Source organism: Notolepis coatsorum, assembly GCF_963971535.1.
Source record: "Notolepis coatsorum genome assembly, chromosome: 8".
In the NCBI taxonomy this organism is placed as follows: domain Eukaryota; kingdom Metazoa; phylum Chordata; class Actinopteri; order Aulopiformes; family Paralepididae; genus Notolepis; species Notolepis coatsorum.
In genome coordinates, this window is record NC_140172.1 from 50409017 (window position 1) to 50430756 (window position 21740).

Below are 21740 nucleotides of genomic sequence, written 5' to 3' on the forward strand. Positions count from 1 at the left end.
TCACACTTGCACAAACATTCTCGGCTTTGTATTTTCCTCCATCATCGTGGCAAAATGCACCAGCAAACACACACTACACACGCACACTCACTCACCTCACTCACTCACTCCACTCACTCACTCACTTCACTCACTCACTCACTCACTCACCTCACTCACTCACTCACTCACTTCACTCACATCACTCGATCGCGCTCGCCGCTTCGCTCGCACGCACGCACACACACACACACCACACACACACACACACACACACACACACACACACACACACACACACACACACACACACACACACACACACACACACACACACTCAGAGGTTCTCCAGACATAGCAGTGTACTGTATTTGTTCATCCCCACAAAAGCAGCAGCAAAACACAAACACCCTCCTCCTGTTCTCATCTCAAATGTTTTCTCTCTCTTTGTTTCCTGCTCTCTGGCCTTCGCAGCATCACTCCATCCTTTTCTCTTGAGAGGGTAATTTAGCCCCACGGAGCGTCAACATCCTACATACCAACTCTAACATTGTTTAGCGAAATCACCCATAATAATCCTCCTCCTCTGCCAGGCTCCGGCTCTCAGGGGGGGCACAGGATGCACAGGATGAATATGTTAACCCTTTGACTGGCGACCGTCGGTAGTGTGATAGTAAAGGGTTAACCTTCTGTCATGTGGCAGTGAAAGGGTTAACCGGCTGTCGTGTGGCAGTGAAAGGGTTAACCTTCTGTGAATTGTCGCAGTGAAAGGGTTAACCGTTTTGGTTGTGCGGCAGTGAAAGGGTTAAGCGAGGCTATTGTATTCTTAGAGGTGTGTTTACATTAACAGAAGAGATGAACAACGGCAAGTTTCACTAACACCCACACTTTGTACACCAGATTCAGAAAAGTAATATTTTTGCATTTCGTGTGACACCTATGGATCGATTTGAACATAGTTCTTGGAGCACTGTGGCCTTTCTGACCAAGTTTTCATGATGATTTGGACAATCTATCATGAGCACATGTATTATTGCGTGTTGAAGTGCCAGATGGTCTGTTACATAGAACCATCTGGGAAGTTGTCCTTTGAAACAGTTTGGAACAGGGCCGGCACTTGGCAGAGTATCTTTGCCCGTAGCTGCCAGTAGTTCCTCAAATGACCCTGGTTGGTCCGGACCACTGTGGTCTTGATTATGGATGGATTTTTCCAGCTGTCATGCAAGGTAATGGTTAATAGTAGGGATGTTCGATATTGGCTTTTTTACCAATACCGATATTGTCCAACTCTTAATTTCCGATACCGATATCAACCGATACCGATATATGCAGGGTCCCCCCCCCCCCCCCCCCCAAAAAACTGACTAATTTCAGGTAATTAACATTACTTATTACATGGCGTTTTCACATTCGCCGAAATGCTTGCTTGTGATTGGTCAATAGCGCTCGTCAGAGGTCCGTTATTACTCGTTATTACATGGCGTTTTCACATTCGCCGAAATGCTTGCTTGTGATTGGTCAATAGCCCCCCGACAGCGGTCATTATTTTTCAATAATGGCCGCTGTTTTTTCAATAATGACCGCAGTGCGCAGCTGTTGGCAATCAAGCCCACATCAGTGCAGCAAATCAGACACACCTGCCGCGCTGCACTGACAGCGGAGTGTCAGCGGAGCCAGAACAGCGGCTGCCCGCGATAATAATAATCACTTTATTTGGGCTGACAGAGCCACAGAACAACTGCGATTTGTCAAATGAATTAGGTATATTGTTAGTAAGTTAGCCATGTAATAAGCGGGATAATGTATAGCCTACTCGGTCATTGTCGCAAAATAATTGACCTTCACTGACGTTTAAAACACCTCGGCGCGGCGCCTCGGTATTTTAAACTACGTGTCGGTCAATTATTTTGCGACAATGACCTCGTAGCCATACATTATCCCTTACATAACGGACCTCTGCCGAACAATAATGACCGCTGTGCGCAGCTGTTCGCAATCAAGCCCACTGACACACTGCATCAGTGCAGCCAATCAGACACACCTGCCGGCTGCACTGACAGCGGAGTGTGTGTGACGATGACAGCGGGAGCGACAGAACAGAACTGCGTCTGCATTTGATCTCGTCTTGTCGATGTAAAATGAATTAGGTATATTGTTAGTAAGTTAGCCATGTAATAAGCGGGATAATGTATAGCTATACTCGATCATTGTCGCAAAATAATTGACCTTCACTGACGTTTAAAACACCTCGGCGAGGTGCCTCGGTATTTTAAACTCTGTGTCGGTCAATTATTTTGCGACAATGACCTCGCAGCTATACATTATCCCTTACATTATCTCTTGTTGTGGAATTAACACAACATTATGCATACTTTTGACAATAAATAAAATCAGAATTTGTTCTTACTCGCTTGCCTGGGTAAATAAAGGTTAAATAAATGTAAAAAATAAATAAAAAATATTTAATCTTTTTTTGAAAACCGATACCGATAATTTCCGATATCACATTTTAATGCCAATATCGGTAGGCCGATAATATCGGACATCCCTAGTTAATAGCAATGGCTTGAGAAAGGTCTTGGGTCCGAAACATTGGCACTTTATTTAACACTAGCACAGCCATGGAGAAAATGCCACTAATTCCCGCCAGGAATGGGTCAGATGACCCGACAGCTTATATGAGAAATATGAGAAAAATAAACAGTGTAAACTATATAATATGAATATAAGAAATATGAGGTTTACCACAATGAAATGTAGGTTTGAGTGACATAAAAAAAAATATATATATAATAATTTGTTTCTTTTCTTTTTTGGATGGAAGAGCCACACATTGACGGGCAAAGAGCCACATGCGGCCCGCGAGCTACGGGTTGGCCACCCCTGCGCTAGACGCTCGCAAAGTGCTGTGACTTTTGTCTGTTCCAACGGCCCATAATGTGGAATAACGTTCTAATTACATTTTCCTGAAGTCATTTTGAAATTTCAGAAACCGTGCCAGATAAAACGGGTACTTTGAGGAAAAGTCATTGAGTGACAGAGCTGGAGCTCGACCGAGTGACGAGGATACATTTATTGAAAATGCCTAGGGGTCATTTGACCCCTTGTCGGCTCTGCTAGTGTTAAATATACAGTATCAATGCAGAGGTGGATCCATGTATGTGGGAGTTATCCGTTAAGTGATTAATAGCAGCCATGATGTAACATACTGTATGTGTGCATGGGACACGAAAGCAAGGATATGTATACTACATTTTGTGTTGGTTTGTCTCACTGTGTGCACATTTTTTTCAGTTTTGACCTTTAATAATAGCACCCCGTCTGCAGTTGAATTGTTTTGGGGGGTCTCTAGCCCAATATGTGGACAGGGGTCATGATCTGTATGAGAATGTTCAAAGTGAAGCGTTCAATGTTTTCGCTAGTACTTTTTCCAAAAATATAATAATCCTTTATCATTTTGGCAAATGGCATTACCTAGGACATAATTTGTGGCAATTCCAGGTGTAGGGGTGGCAAAATAAACAACAAACAGACGGGTTGTGTTTCCCAAAATAATACTTTTCTTTATTCTCTAATAAAACAAACAAACGTTTCACTCCTCTCCTCACTCTCTCTCTGACTTTATATTAACACTGTCTGCCGGGCGGCTTCTCTGTTTAGCGGTCTGTCTCCCTGCCCCTGATACGAGAGAATGAGAGTGTGCTCTTGGGCCCCATTACGTTCCCCCTCCTCAACAGGCGCACCGTGCTGTGATTTGCTAGTTGATCTTGATGGCCCTCTAGCGACAGGTGCGTCTGGAAGCGGACGCCCAAATATGGGCAGCGCCCAGCCATTGGGCCGTTACATAGCGTCCTTCAATCACTAAGCCCAGTGGTGGCTTGGGGTTGCCACAATATCATCTAACAGGACATTGAGTATGTTTTTGAGTACGTAAAATAGACTCTGTGGGGAGGGAAAGGGAAGAACTAAAGGCTATCACTAACTCACATTGGCTATCATTAACTCACATTGCCTATCACTAACTCACATTGGCTATCACCAGTGTTGGGCAAGTTACTTTTAAAAAGTAACTAGTTACAGTTACTAGTTACTTCTTCCAAAAAGTAACTAAATTACTTACTCAGTTACAAATTATAAAAGTAACTAGTTACTTCAGAAAGTAACTATTGCGTTACTTTCAAGTAAATGTTTTACATAAACAACATACACAAATCTAAACTATTTGAATGTTGCTGTGGGACAAAGTGAGACTAGCCTCCAATCAAATGCCATGTATATGTAGATATTATTACTATGTTTATATAGTGGATCATACAAATACAAACACAATAGATGTTTTGGAACTTTTGATATGTATTGCCCCTCAACAGGCCACAACTGGGCAACATTAAATTATGCTTGTTAACACATTGCCGGCCACGGACCCACTGTACACAGCCACCTTATCATAACACGTATTCATTGTGCGTGGGGCTGTATGTAGAGCTAAATCTATACTTTATACTAGGGGTGTCAAACTCATTTTCACAGAGGGCTACATCAGCATTATGGTTGCCCTCAAAGGGCCAAAGACCGTATAAATGTTAATGTAATGTAAAATAAATGTAGCTACTCATTTACATATTGTTAAACATGTTGTTTCTGTATTTATTACTTATTCAAGTTATACATATTGCATATGCATTTGCATAGATGTAAAAATATATGTTAGCTTATGTTATTTTAACAAATAATTTTAGTTTATCAGAACCCCATATTACTCCATCAATCAATGATCAAACCATTCAAGTAAATAACAAAGAAGAATATCATCAAATACAAGCTATGACATTAAGTTTGTTCAAAACCTTTTTGTCACAGTCAAGAGGGGCAGAACTAACACCTGTGAGCTGCAAAGAACGCGTGGGACAGATGTAGCAGATGTTACAAAAACAAATGGCTGCACACAACCTTGCAGAGGCCATACATCCAACTAATGGAAGATAGTTTAATTAACTTTAATTAACAGATTGCAGAATGGGTACAGTACAGTACAGCTCAATACACACAATTGTTAAGGGGATGCAGACCAGAGAAAGACTTTCGACTTGTTTACATCAGGGTCCCCCATTTTCAATTCGTAATGAAATTGCTATTATGTGTCTGCATGAACACACAACTGTAACTGTACTCAAAAATAACAAAATAAGGGTTGTCTCAGTTCACAACTATATTGGTCAAGTTTTGGGTGGGACTTGTTTGCGTCCCTACAGCTTCTTATTCAATTGAGCGAGATGCTCGGTTATGTCACACAGCCAGCTTGCATCTGACAGTTCAGACAATATTTCTTCAACCCTTTGTTACCTATTCCGCCTGGATCTTTTTTGTATTTTGGGCTGTAAAATTGTCAAAGAATGTCTGAGGAGTAAGTGCTTTTGGCTTTTTTCCTTTGTTACTTCATCAATACCTCAGATGTTCAACACACATGTATGTGTAAGAATGTGTAATAACTAAGGCTGTCAAAGCTTTATTAACGCATTAACCCACAATTATTTTAACACCGCTATTTTTTAACCCAAGATTAATGTAAACAATTTTTTTTTATTATTTTTTTTACTAGAGCTCTTGGGGGGCCACATCAAATGATGTGGCGGGCCGCATTTGGCCCGCGGGCCGTGAGTTTGACACCTATGTTATAGTATTGCTATCTGTCCATTCTCATTGTCAATTGAGACCATAAACCGTCCCTTCAAAATGGCTTAAAGAAAAAAAAATGTCATCAATACGTTCTCATTTTATAGCCTCGTGAATATAAGCGTTATATGGGATTTGGGCTAGTATATTTCCTGGAAGGCGAGATATAGGGCGCTAAGCTAATAACATCAAATCAAAAAGCGTTTCGGCATTACAGAAGCTAGAGCTAAAACGCAAAATGCATATTGTCGGTATTCATGGTCCACCATGAATGCATGAAAGGGGGGGGGGGGGGGGGGCGGGGGACGTTGTTTCTGATTATTGATTCCCAATAACCGCGTTAGCCTCAGTAGCCACATTCGCTGATCGGCTGGTTGGCTAACAAAGCAAGGCCTGATCAGCGTGTAATTTACGTGAAAAATATCTTACCGTGGGCCGGTTGGATCCCCAAAATGATTTCCCAGTTATCGATCGCCATCTGTCCATTGGCTGATGATATATTCCTTTACTGCATAGTGAATTCCGCGTCGCAAAATGTATTCCAAGCTACAGGCTACACATATAGAATCCAGCTAACTGGAAACTTGAAAGTAAAAAAAAAAAGAAGGCACCGTTCTGCCACAGGGAACACTGCATTATCGAGACAGCGCCCCTACGAGGATCTGGCCGGTAATGCACTTTTCAGAATTCCAAGAGTGGGGTAAATCTGCAGTGCCGCTCTGTGACATTGAGTAGGTTATTAAAATGGAATAAAAGCCAAAACAACCTTGCCACGGACATGTCCGTGGTTGGCCCTTTAAGCATGGCGCCGAAACATGGACATGTCCGTGGTCGGGCGGGTATGTGTTAAGCACTATACCAAAAATAAATAACAAATATATACTGATTGATTGAACATTTTTATTAACAGATTGCAGAATGGGTACAGTACAGTACAGCTCAATACACACAATTGTTAACCGTTTCCCGGCCAACCACGGAGAGGTCCTTGTTTCGGATCCAACGCTAGAGGGCCATCCACGGACATGTCCGTGGCAAGGTTGTTTTGGCTTTTATTCCATTTTAATATGCTACTCAATGTCACTCTTTGAATTCGAAAAATTGCATTACCGGCCAGATCCTCTTAGGGGCGCTATCTCGATAATGCAGTGTTCCCTGTGGCAGAAGTTGTCTTGTTTTTTCTGGATCTTCAATGTAGTTTTCTGCTAACATGAAGCTATGCCTGTAGCATGTAGCACGGAATACGTTTTGGGACGCGGATTTCAGTGTGCAGTAAAGGAATATATGATCAGCCAATGGACATATCGATCTACCAGATGGCGATCGATAACTGGGAAATCATTTTGGGGATCCAACCGGCCCACGGTAAGATCTTTTTCACGTAAATTACACGCTGATCAGGCCTTGTTATGATAGCTATCCACCCGATCAGCGAATGTGGCTACTGAGGCTAACGCGGTTATTGGTAATCAATAATCAGAAACGACGTCCCCCCCCCCCCCCCATTTCATGCATTCATGGTGGACCATCATATCGATCATATGCAGTTTTATTTTTAGCTTTAGCTTCTGTATAGCCGAAATACCATTGGACGTTACTAGCTTAGCGCCCTGTATCTCGCCTTCCAGGAAATATACTAGTCCAAATCCCTTATAACGCTTATATTCAAGATGCTATAAAATGAGAACGAATTGATGAAAAAATTATTTCTTTAAGCCATTTTGAAGGGACGGTTTATGGTCTCAATTGACAATGAGAATGGACAGATAGCAATACTATAAAGTATAGATTTAGCTCTACAAACAGCCTCACAAACTATGCAAGTCTGTTTAGAAATGCTGGCCGCCTAGAGTGATATTAGACGGCCCCAAATGGCCCCGAATGTGTTAAGGGGATGCAGACCAGAGAAAGACTTTCGTATTGTTTACATCAGGGTCCCTCATTTTCAATTCATGCCATTTATGACATACACAACATACAGATATAAGAATCTAATCTAATCATCTAAACTAATCTAATCATGACATTTAAGACATGCATGACATACAGATATATATATATCTCTGAGCACCTGAAGACTGTGCTATTAAACCAGGAAGTGCAGCACTATGTTGATAAGGCTGTCAGCACTGGCAGTAGACCCTCCACTACTGTATAGTGCCCTGCGCTGCAACACAACTAACACAAGAGTTTGTCGTTGACTGCTCGCTTGTGTTGTTCGTTAGATTTGTTTTGGATTATTTGGGCTCGCCAAACAAACTATCAAAACGTACACGGACCGCGGTCTCTCGTTGACTGTGAGTCGCTTGTGTTGTCGCTGTGTGTCAGACACTGCATGCTTTCGAACACCCGCCCACCTCTACCTCTGATTGGCTTACCATGACATTTTACTCAACCTCAGCCAATCGTCAGCATGTATGCGCTTGTCTCGCGCACTGCCCACTAACCAAGGAAGAACAGTATTGCCTCTCTGCGCAGAGATCTGTCTGATGAAAAAAACAGCTTCAATCATAGTAACGCGCCGCATTTTTTGGCAGTAACGGTAACGGCGTTATTAAGATTGGAAGAGTAATCCGTTAGATTACTTGTTACTGAGGACTTGTTTACATCAGGGTCCCCCATTTTCAATTCATAATGAATTGTAAGTAAGGGTGCAACTTGCTCCGTGCAATCCATTCTTTGTGGATCTAGCCCACAGTCTCTCATGGAGGAGCAGAGAGACATACAGTAGGAGGAGCTACAGTAAGGCAGACCGAAGCCTTCTGTGGCAGTTGCTCATACCTCGTATCTCTAGTCAATATTCATTCATTTAAGATGTAAAGCCATCATACTGTATGTTTCATGGAATTTTGACTACTAACAGTTCTTCATGGTTATTTAAACAGACAGTAACAAGTTCAAGTGACAGCAGAGTGATGTTCAGGTTCAAGTTCAGCACTGATTTGTATTATAAAAAAATACTTTGTGTCATTTGTCCCTTGAACAAAAGGTTTGCACATTGTTTGTGGATATATAGTAACAATACATACTGTGATGCAGGAATGTGTAAACCACCTCCCGCCTCTCCTCTCCATTCCTCCGTTCCTGCCCTGAGAGCATGCCTTCACTGATGCACCAATTCCAGGAATATGATTTATAGATTATTTATCTGTTCAAAAGTTGGGTTGAAATTGTATGACACATATAAAATGCACTTACTGGTAACTTGCAGGTGCTTGCAGAGATATTGAAGAAAAACACAAATCGCGGCTTCACTACGATCACTACTCCAATCAAGAATAAATGAATGACCTTAGGTTTTTTTTTCTTTTTATGGCGAACATGATGGTCATGGCAGTTTAATGACCAGACACAGGGAAACTACTCAAGGCAGTATCCACTCCTCATTCCTCAATTATGCAAAAGCACAAACAACCCATGCATTTCATGTTTAGAATATTTATCATCTTATGTATGGAGAATGTATTAGATAATAATAATAACAAACAAAACCTTACACATGGGCCAATTTGAATTTGTAGGAAAGACGTGAGCTTTTTTGGGGGGGGGGGGGGGGGGGGGGGGATTAGTGACGACTGACAAGCATAATATGTATCATGCTTAGATGTTTTATCTATAAAGCTGGTGTCACACATCACACAAATATTAGATTAGATTAAACGTTATTGTCAGAGAACAACAAAATTGTATTTTATGTTCATCTTATGTAACTAATCTACATATTACAGGTGGCGTAAAAAGAACGGTTCAGACAGTTCATAAAACCTAGCTTACCGGTTGTTAAAAATGAAAATAGAGAGAGAGAGCGAGAGAGAGAGAGAGAGAGAGAGAGAGAGAGAGAGAGAGAGAGAGAGAGAGAGAGAGATAGAGAGAGAGAGAGAGAGCACAATACATATGCTAATTATAAAAAGATAATTATATACCAATATTAAATCAATTTGATGCGTTGAAGGCACAATAATTATATGAATAACATGAATTCACTACACGTAAAATAACTACGCTAGTGCAGGTTTGGAGGACGATGAGAGATGGGTCTGCTGCTGCAGTGTGTCTGGTAGCTCCCAGCAAGAGACACAGAAGCCTACGCAGAGCTGTCTGGACAGTACATCACAGCCTGTTAAACAGCTCTACCCAAGAGAGACAAAATATTTACTAAATCCGGACATCTGTCACCAAAATAGTTAACTTTGAATTGGGTGTATACAGAGTATTACAAATAACAGAAAATTAAGCTTGTCTGAACTTTTTAATTATGCAGTGATGTAGTTATCAAAAAAGTACCATACCTGTATGGCTGCGTGCATCATTGTTTCCATGGATACAGTGAATAAACAATGCTGCACAGATAGCTTTCCTAAAGAATACAAATACAAATTAATTTAAAAAAGTATACAATTACAAAATACAAATTTAGATAATACAGTAAAATGACCCCATAGTTGTTCCCATAGGGATACACCTGCCTGTAAGAGAGAAAATGATGCAGAGCAGCATTATGCTTTTATATAACATTATAAACAGCACTCATGTTGGTACTGATGTTCATAACGGGTGCTCCTGTGTATTGTGTCTAGGTGGGAACAAGCTAAAGGGACAGCAGTTCCGTCTGGACTGGGCCTGGATCTCGCTGGAGAAGGAGTATTACGTGGTGGATGAGGACGACAAGTTCCTGGAGGTGGTGCTCCAACGCAGAGGGTACCTGGGAGAGACCTCCTTCATAGGTGAGTCTGGCTGGCTGGCTGTTTTTCCATCTGTCCATCTGTTTGTTTGTTTGTTTGTTTGTTTGTTTGTTTGTTTGTTTGTTTGTTTGTTTGTTTGTTTGTCTGTCTGTCTTTCTGTCAGTCCATTTGTCTTTCTGTCCATCCATTTGTCCATCTTGTCTGTCTTCTCTGGATTTTGGCTGCCCCTTCTTAATCAATCAATTGGTCAGTCGAATTTGATCGGTATTCTTTTATGCTTTTTTTCTGTGCTGAATGAGATATATTCTGAAAAATCTATGAACACCTCTCTGATAGACACTCCATTTAAAGAGGTATATCTGCATGCTTACACCAGGGACATTCTATTTTATAGATCTTTCAATGAAATCAACTTAACGATTAGTTAAGTTAGTTGACAAAGTCCAATGACTAAGAATCTGTTAAGTAAGAACCTTTTGAGCCAATGACAAGCCGTAGTAGCAGGCAGTAGTGAGTAGATGGAAGATGCGATGGCTTTAAAACTGCCTACACATGATGTAGGCAAAGCAGCTCTGTGCTCAACTCTAACGCGGCAGGGCCATTCTTGGTGTTGACAACGCTCAAGACTCCTCACTGCTCAAGACTCCTCACTGTGCAAGACTCCTCACTGCTCAAGACTCCTCACTGCTCAAGACTCCTCACTGCTCAAGATTCCTCACTGCTCAAGACTCCTCACTGCCATAGACTCCTCACTGTTCAAGACTCAAGCTGTACAGTATGTGATGTAAACGGGAGCAGACATTCATCCTTTCTGCGTTTTGGAGTTTACACAGTGTTACCAATGTACCTCGCGATGAGGGGAGCATGTCTATGTTCCCCGGGTCCTATGTTCCCCGCTTTGATTGATTGAACATTTTAGACCACCAGCCCTGATTGCAAACTCTAACCTTAACCAGTTCGAAAGAGGGCCTAAGCTTAACCAGTTCGAAACAAGGCGGACATTAATAATTAATAAAATAATAAAAATTCATAAAATGTTCAATCTATTAATCAATCAAGCGGGGAACATAGAACCCGGGGAACATAGGACCCGGGGAACATAGGGATGATCCCGCGATGAGCCAAGAGCAGAATGCTGACGGTTATGCAGCAGGTGTTAGCAGTGTTGTGCATCGTGCTCTCAGGCGTTAGCAGTGTTGTGCATCGTGTTCTCAGGCGTTAGCAGTGTTGTGCATCGTGCTCTCAGGTGTTAGCAGTGTTGTGCATCGTGCTCTCAGGCGTTAGCAGTGTTGTGCATCGTGCTCTCAGGCGTTAGCAGTGTTGTGCATCGTGCTCTCAGGCGTTAGCAGTGTTGTGCATCGTGCTCTCAGGCGTTAGCAGTGTTGTGAATCGTGCTCTCAGGCGTTAGCAGTGTTGTGCATCGTGCTCTCAGGCGTTAGCAGTGTTGTGCATCGTGTTCTCAGGTGTTAGCAGTGTTGTGCATCGTGCTCTCAGGTGTTAGCAGTGTTGTGCATCGTGCTCTCAGGCGTTAGCAGTGTTGTGCATCGTGCTCTCAGGCGTTAGCAGTGTTGTGCATCGTGTTCTCAGCGTTTCATTAACATGATAATCCCTATTAAACAGTGTGGAATGGACAGTATTGGGAAAAATACATTTATAAAAGTTTATATATATATTTCTTATGAATATGCAACGTTTTCTCGATTCTGAATGAAACTGTGGCCATTCTCTGTTGTTTCCAATGCAAAATCATTGCATTGTGTGATGAGAAGCCTACCCCCTACCGGGACAGGAGTCATTTTTGTAACTAGATGGCAAGATGGGAAGATGTATTTTACTGAGTCACAGGAGCGGGAGATGGATGTGTCAGGTTCAAGTGTGCATGTGTGTGTGTGTGTGTGTGTGTGTGTGTGTGTGTGTGTGTGTGTGTGTGTGTGTGTGTGTGTGTGTGTGTGTGTGTGTGTGTGTGTGTGTGTGTGTGTGTGTGTGTGTGTGTGTGTGTGTGTGTGTGTGTGTGTGTGTGTGTGTGTGTGTGTGTGTGTGTGTGTGTGTGTGTGTGTGTGTGTGTGTGTGTGTGTGTGTGTGTGTGTGTGTGTGTGTGTGTGTGTATCTGTGTGTGTTTATGTCTGTGTGCCAGTATGTGTCTGTGTCTTTATATGCACATAGGTACATGTGCATCAGTGTGTGTGCGCATGTGTGTCCGTGTTTATGTGTCTGTATTTGTGTGTCTGTGTTTGTGTGTCTGTGTTTGTGCGTCTGTGTTTGTGCGTCTGTGTTTTTGTGTCTGTGTGTGCATGTGTTTGTGCACATGTTTCATGTGTGTTCCCACTTGGGAAGGTTTTGAGTATATCTCTAGGGCATACATGAAAGCCTGCGCCTCAGCTCTCATCTCTCCACACTGTCGGTGTAGGAACACCTGGCTATCTTGGACCACACACACACACACACACGCACGCACACGCACACACACACACACGCACGCACACGCACACACACACACGCACGCACACGCACACACACACACACACACACACACACACACACACACACACACACACACACACACACACACACACACACACACACACACACACACACACACACACACACACACACACACACACACACACACACCCACCCACACCCACCCACACACCCACAGGTAGCCTACCTGTTTAAGGCCTGTAGACATAAAGACCTTATTGTGGCTTTCAGTCAGTAGAGTGTATAGGTGAGGGGGGTGAGCAATATCTTCGTCTCTGACAGAGAAAGAAAAGAGAGGATAAATGAACTGTAGCTTTCCACAGCTTTCTTGCAGTGGTGAAAGTGTGTGTATGTGTACATGTACTGTATGTGTATGTGTACGTGCAGGGCCGCCTGGGAGAAATGCGAGGCCCTGTGCGAGATTTAACGCGAGCCCCCCCCCCCCCCCCCCCCCCCAAAAGGTAAAAAAAAAAAAAAATATATATATATATATATATATATTTTTTTTTATTTTTTTTTATACAGTCAACATATTCTTAAATAATAGCGCTGCCCGAGGCGGGGCATGATACAGTCAACATATAGCAAAAGAGAGAGCGAGAGAGAGCTCCCGTTCTACAGTCAATATACAGTGTACAGAGAGAGAGAGAGAGAGAGACACACATTGGAAAGAAATTGAAATGCTATTTGGCCCTAAACAGAGAGTACACAGTGGCAGAATACCTGAGCACTGTGACTGAAGATCCTTGAGCACAGCCTAGCCATCGAGAAAGGCCGCCATAGGCAGACTGTGTGTGTTAGAAAGAGAGAGAGAGAGAGAGAGAACATGTGTTTGTCATGTGTGTGTGTGTGTTAGAGAGAGACTAGAGCATGTATGAGAGATTCAAAAGGACAAAGATCAACACTTAAATCCAAGAGAGAGAGAGAGAGAGAGAGAGAGAGAGAGAGAGAGAGAGACACACATTGGAAATAAATTGAAATGCTATTTGGCCCTAAACAGAGAGTACACAGTGGCAGAATACCTGAGCACTGTGACTGAAGATCCTTGAGCACAGCCTAGCCATCGAGAAAGGCCGCCATAGGCAGACTGTGTGTGTTAGAAAGAGAGAGAGAGAGAGAGAGAACATGTGTGTTTGTCATGTGTGTGTGTGTTAGAGAGAGACTAGAGCATGTATGAGAGATCCAAAAGGACAAAGATCAACACTTAAATCCAACAAGAAGAGGGTCTATACCAGAGAAACCAAAGCAGCAAGGAGCCAATGGCCAACATCAGCTAAATAGGCTAGCCAGGTACTGTGACACCAGGCCACACACAGCTTTGGCCAACGGCCCAACGCTACCCAAGCTACACAAACGACCATTCACACACAGCACATGTCGTATCTCCAAATGTTGTGAAGTAGCATATGTTTTGCCTGGAAAAAAACATCGTTATTAACAAAACATTCGGGAGGGGAAGGAAGGAAGAGTGGGGTAATGTCATGACATTTTCATTAATCTTACCTGCATAAAAGGAACGCAGGGCGAAAGGCCGCAACACAGGTCTCCACGTTGACGAAAGGCCTCTCGCTGTCGGGACAAATAAGCTATGGCCAGAGCCTTGTCATGGTGCAGGCCCGACTACATCTTCTGTCAAAGATGATGTCGTAGTCAGAGTGCCAGGGCCTGCTATTCTCAAGGCTAACTGATAGCATCAAACGAACGTTCCCAGCTGACGCTAAACAGCTAACTGGCTAACAGTTAGCTCAATCAGGCACCTGGCTGTATGTAGCCGCATAGCTTGCTTCTGCGTTCTGCAAGCTATGCGGCTACATACAGCCAGGTGCTCTCACCAGGCACACACCGTTAGCTACTAGTAGTACTATATTAGCTAGTCGACCAGTTTGGCTCCAGAGAGAGAGAAAGAGAGATAGGTCAGGTCCACGGCGGGAATATAATCATAGGTTGACTCACCATAACGCAGTATCAACGCGGCGCCAATGGTAAAGTTGGAAGGAGACTTTCTTGGCCCACAGTGTAATTTCTTCTTCTTCTTCTTCGAGTACTTTCCGGCAGACTGGACACCTTTCAGCGTATTGCTGCCTAACAGATTTATCTGCTCACAAGTTCTCTTCTCCTTCTTTTGAAAAGACATCCACTCGCCTCGCCTCGCTCCTCTGAATAGGTTAGCTAACGCTAGTTAGCCTTTAGCTAAGCTAGCTACTAGCCGACATCATCATGGCTATACCATGACAAGGCTCCGGCCATTTGTCCCGCTAGCGAGAGGCCTTTCGTCAACGTTCCTTGGTGACCGACCGACTGATAATGACCGACCTCTTTCTTCGTCTTGGCTGGCATAACTAAGCATAATAGTCAAAAGCTGCACGCGCGAAATAGTCAAACGCAGCTGACTCACGCCGGCGTACTACACATGATGTAAGTAAAACCACTCCCTTCGTTGAAACCAATAGTATGTCTGCTGCAGAACCCCAGAGGCTGAGCTCCAATAGTGAGTATGTCTGCAGGACTGCAGACCCAGGAACAAGTCAGACACATTCTACAAACGTGTCTAATGTGAAATATATAAGCATATAAGCAAAACTAGATTTTAGGTCTGTGATGAAAAAGGGCCTCGCGGGAAGGGGGGCCTCGCAAAAAAAATAAAAAAAATTAAAATTTTTTTTTTTTTTTATTTTTGTTTTTATTATTTTTTTGCGAGGCCCCCCTTCCCGCGAGGCCCTGTGCGACCGCACTGCTCGCACACCCCCTGAGGCGGCCCTGTGTACGTGTATGTGCATGTGTATGTGATGTGTATGTGTATGTGTACGTGTACGTGTACGTGTACGCGTATGTGTATGTGTATGTGTACAGTATGTGTATGTGTACTGTATGTGTGCGTGTCTGTGTGTTTGGGTGTGTGTGTGTGTTGATATGCATGCACATGTATTTCCACTGACTTATACAGATGAAACGTGCTCCAGTGCAGGTAACTGTGTTATCTCTACATACAGTACACTACCACTTATTGTTATCTACATAAACGACCACCTACTAGGGTTGCAAATTGTAAGCACGTTCCTTACTCGATCATTGATAACGTTAACGATCAATCAATCGATTAATTGTAACCAAAACTACCCAATTTACCAAACAATAACTAATTAATTTGTTTCCTCAATTAAAAAGCTTTATTTCTGCATCAGTGACATATTGCATTCTCACAACATTACATGGCATATGAAACATAGAAATGTAGGCCTAGACATATTAAGCTGCTGTGTCGACTTTAAGCGGGCAAGCTGCATACAGTATGTGGCAAAAAAAAATATCATGTCACTTATCGCCACTTAAAAAATATCAAAAGCATGTATTTAACAAATTCAAAGACTTTCTATACACGGTTTTATATTAACGTAATAAATAAACAAAAATTAAAAATCGACTTATGTCCAATAGGCCTAAATAAATAACAGATTACGCGCATAAAACGCATAAAACAACCAACTGTACTAACGAAGAACGGGACGCCGTCAAAACAAGGGCGGGCCGTCGGAACGTTAAGTGGTTAAAGAAATCAAAAGCATGTATTTAACAAACTCAACAATGTTCTAAACACGACTTTATATTAACTTCACAAAAACGAAAAATCTACTTATGTCGAGGACATTTCCAATAGGCCTAACTAAATACCAGATGACACGCATAAAACGCTGAAAACAACCTAACGAAGCAACAATAGTATTTTTAATGAGGCTATTATTATTATTATTATTATTATTATTATTATTATTATTATTATTATTATTATTATTATTATTATTATTATTATTATTATTATTATTATTATTATTATTATTATTATTATTATTATTATTATTATTATTATTATTATTATTATTATTATTATTATTATTATTATTATTATTATTATTATTATTATTATTATTATTATTATTATTATTATTATTATTATTATTATTATTATTATTATTATTATTATTATTATTATTATTATTATTATTATTATTATTATTATTATTATTATTATTATTATTATTATTATTATTATTATTTTGCAACAAGATAGCCTACATAGAACATAAATAGCCTGTCTCAGACTGACTCACATGCATGGTCCCAATTCCAGCCTGGCGAATCTCCCCACATTGACACCAGTCAGTCTTTATCCAGGGATGGGGAATGGCTTTCTTTTAACTGTTAGCGAGGTGGTCTACAATGTGCCGACCCGGTAAACTTCTAGTTAGCAACACAGCAGTGGTGACTCGCCAGTCCTCATGATGTACAGTAGTAGCAAGTGACGGTCGTCAGGGCAGTCCAGCTGTCTGTCGTCAATGCAACCTTGCGAGCACCTGTAACGAAAGGTTATCCTATAACCTAGTTATATGAATACTGGCTGAGCGTCTCGCTCTAGCCATAATGAGATATCTTTTATCTCCAGCACCTACTGTGCTCATGAACAAACAATTGCACTCTCATGCACGCGATAGAACGCCTGCCCTGATTCCAAACTCTAACCTTAACCAACTGCGAAAGAGTCGCCTAAGCTTAACCAGTGATAAACTAGGCTTTAGGTAGTTTGCAGGCTGTTCGACCCGGAAATAGGCGCAGAACTTGCCATCCCACGATTGGCGGACATGTCACATGACCTGGCCAATCAGAGCGCAAAACTCAAACACGGAAACACAAATTTGTTGTGGAAAGTATAGACGCGACCGGGCAGCATGGCAGCTGCCCCCTACTGCGTTGGTCCGACACGTCCCCCCCCCCCATCCCATGAGGGAGGCGTCGGTCAATACCGTGACGTGTGACAGCCTGCTGTCCAAGGGGACCCTGCAGGTGAGGGCACCAGACCCTCCCCAGAAGACGAGGTCCCCCAGTACTGACATGGGAACCTTCAGCTGCTTCCATATGTCTCACACCGGGTCCATTTCCATACTGGAAAAAACCACCTCTGCATCCTCCCCATGAAGAGGAGGCCAAGAGGGACCCCAGCAGCAGGCGCATCACGGACAGCGCTGTAACCGTCCTAGGACGGAACCTCCCGAGCGCGCCGAGAACCGAATCACTCGCTGCCGCTCCGAGAGGAATGCCCATATAGACCTTGAGCTTAGAAAAAGCCCAAGTACTCCACCCGTTGACTGGGAAGAGGAGAACTCTACTTCCAGTCTACAGCGAAACCCAGGCTGGTGAGACACCACCTGCCTGGTATGAGACCTGGGGATCTACCCTGACCGGCCAAGGACCAGAACGTTGCCCAGGGCAGAATACACTTTTTAATCCCCGACGACGCAGAGGCCCCAGTGCGGTCTACACGCACTTGGTGAAGATGCGGGGAGCCAGAGTATAGCCGAACGGCAGCCTCTGGTACTCGTACGCTAAGCCCTGCAAAGGAAGCATAGGTAAGCCCTAGGATGGAAGATCGGGATGCGAACATGCATCCTACAGGTCTATGGAGGAGAACCAGGCCCCCACCTGACAGCGTCTAACAGGTGGGAGACGGTCAACATTCGGAACCTTCCATGAGACAGGTCCAGTATGGGTCTGACACCCCCCCCCCCCTCCCCCCTTCCCCCGATTACTCGGGCACCAGAGAATACCGGGAGGAAACGCCACGCATCGCGTCCTCCTTTGGGACCACGCAGATGGCTTGCCTCGCCCACAGAGATTGGATCTCGTTGGCCAGAGCTGTCACTGCTGTTGACCCCGACAATAGGGTCTGTACCAAACCTGAAAACGGGTGGGGTTGTGTAAACACAAGTCTCTCCATCCACCTCGACATATGGCACTGCTGTAGCCATATGTGATGACAATCCCAAGCGCACCCGCCGCCACTTGGCGCTGGTCCGCCAGGAACCGTAGATAGGCGGCCCGGTCCCACCCGCTGTGCGTTGCCAACCCTGGACCCGCCAAACACGCGAGCAGGGTGTCTCGCGGAGTCGGGATATCGGACCCTGACACTACCAACGAGGCAATCGCACCCAAAGGGGGACCCTGACAGAAAGGGCCGATTTGATATGGGGGAAGCTGACATCACACTGGGTGACAAAAAGCTCCCCTACTGAACACCTCCCCAGCATGGATTGCTGAGGAACTGTTCTACAGCTGGACATGCAATAGGGTGGGTTCCTACACACCGTAGCCCTGCAGTGATATTACTACCACACAAATCACGCGCGCCTGCTAGACCACCGCCGGTCTTCCGGCCATGGGAGGCACTAATGTGATACCCGGCCTGGCAAGGGCGGGGCAGGGGAACTCGCGCTGCGACCCCAAGGGCCTCGAGCTCCCCCGCTGACAACCTTTATTGTTGACAGACACAACACCAGGCTCACCAAACACAGACGCAGAACGTGTGGCGTGGGAGCCGCTTGACAGCACGTAGTAGTCAAATACCGCCCGCGCTCCTGCGGAAAGACCAAAGTCCCTCTGCGGAGCCCTGAGGAGGGAAAAAACGTCTCTCCTCCTCAAGGGGAGACTGATCAAACCAAGATGTCTGTAAACAAGCGTTGACAGCATCCTAGCCCTCCCTGCGGTTATAGCTTGCGGCTAGGTCAAAGCTAATAACCTCAAAACCTCGCGCGATGTTTCAACGTCGGCTGGCCCTAAGGCCCCGCCACAGACAACATTTTTGACAGAAAAAACAGCAATTCGAACAATGTTACTAGTCGCTGCTAATTCTATACCGTGGCGGTATAGGCTTAACAGCCCACCAGCCACCTGCCGGGCCGACTCGCCTCATGGCGTCGGCCGGGCGGGACACCGTTCCACCATGTCAGAGGCAAAGGACTGATGTCACCTCCTTCACAAGCACGGAGCACCAGTGGTGGCTGCAACAAAAAACTACTACTAGTGAAGCACTGCCTCACTAGTAGGAATGCAGCAACCTCCACTGTGGTGTGCACCCATGAAGGGGTAAATGAATAAATGAACGAAAACTCCACTAACACACTGCATAATGGGCTAGCCCATACACACAATGTTAAGGGGATGCAGACCAGAGAAACACCAGTCCCGCACACAATTCATAGATTCACAAAAAGCACACCAGCCCTAGGCCTCAGCCCATCCACCCATGAAATGGTAAACAAGCCCCTGTCAAAACTCCCAACAGTAGACACCAATTGACCGTCAGCATGAATGGTTAAGAGGAGGGAAGATCTTTTAGAAAAGACAGTCCAGGGGCTGGTGACTCCCCGGCGAAAACCCAACATTGTGTAATTTCTCTCTGCATTTCATAACAACTAGTTCATGGAGTGCACTGCAGCGTCCATGTTGGAAACAAAAAAAGAGGAAGGGGGAGTGTGACCATGTCCGGCGTCATATAGTAGGACGCAGGGGCGTGGCTTGCTCACGTGCATGAGAGTGCAATTGTTTGTTCATGAGCACAGTAGGTGCTGGAGATAAAATATATCTCATTATGGCTAGAGCGAGACGCGATTGGCCAGTATGATAATATAACGGGATATGGTACGCTGGCTCAAGCAGGTGAATCATTTGCCGAAAACCTTCGCTGTCAACCATATTGATCATGCCGTTTTCGATAATGTGCAGACTGGATTTTTTTCTAAATCAACGCTTCTCTTAGCCTGCTTAACTTTTAAAGTTTTTCCCCTCGTGTTTTTCCAGACGCAGAGGTAGTCGCCTCCTCGTCATAGTTATACTGCGCCCTCTATCTGTCCATTGAAACATGCTTTGAAAATACACCATTCTACTGACGGCTACAATGTAATAAGAGACAGACAACATTGTAACATATCATTGTTTGATCGAGTAAATGTCATGTGTACGAGTAAATCCTTAACGATCAATCAATCGATCTTCGATTAATTGTTAACATACACTACCACCTACTGTTATATCCACACACAGTACTACTGGTATCTACATACACTACCACCTACTGTTATCAACATACACTACCACCTACTGTTATCTACATACACTACCACCTACTGTTATCTACATACACTACCACCTACTGGTATCTACATACACTACCACCTACTGGTATCTACATACACTACCACCTACTGTTATCTACATACACTACCACCTACTGTTATCAACATACACTACCACCTACTGTTATCTACATACACTACCACGGCCACCTATTGTTATCAACATACACTACCACCTATTGTTATCAACATACACTACCACCTACTGTTATCTACATACACTACCACCTACTGTTATCTACATACACTACCACTTATTGTTATCTACATACACTACCACCTACTGTTATCTACATACACTACCACCTACTGTTATCTACATACACTACCACTTATTGTTATCTACATACACTACCACCTACTGTTATCTACATAATGGCTGCTTTTTTATATAGCGCTTTTATCCAAAGCGCTTTACAATTAGTTACTTACATATTACCCATTCACACACCGACGGCGGGAGCAACCATGCAAGGTGCCAACCTGCTCATCGGGAGCAATTAGGGGTTAAGTGTCTGGCTCAAGGACACATCGACACGCTGCCCAGGAGGAGCGGGAATCGAACCGGGAACCTCCGGATTGCCAGACGACTGCTCTACCTCCTGAGCCACTGTCGCCCCATACACTACCACCTACTGTTATCTACATACACTACCACCTACTGTTATCTACATACACTACCACCTACTGTTATCTACATACACTACCACTTATTGTTATCAACATACACTACCACCTACTGTTATCTACATACACTACCACCTACTGTTATCTACATACACTACCACCTACTGTTATCTACATACACTACCACCTACTGTTATCTACATACACTACCACTTATTGTTATCAACATACACTACCACCTACTGTTATCAACATACACTACCACCTACTGTTATCTACATCCACTACCACCTACTGTTATCTACATACACTACCACTTATTGTTATCAACATACAC

General features: G+C 43.7%; 1 protein-coding gene across 1 annotated transcript in view; it reads left to right on the forward strand.

Annotated features, from left to right (window-relative positions):
• frem2a (FRAS1 related extracellular matrix 2a) overlaps positions 1-21740 on the forward strand; it is a gene marked incomplete at both ends in the record, with an annotated part of 161953 nt that overhangs the window by 48526 nt on the left and 91687 nt on the right. The window contains 1 exon segment of the mRNA XM_084320197.1: positions 10230-10380. Within this exon segment, the coding sequence (XP_084176323.1) occupies positions 10230-10380 (151 nt within the window).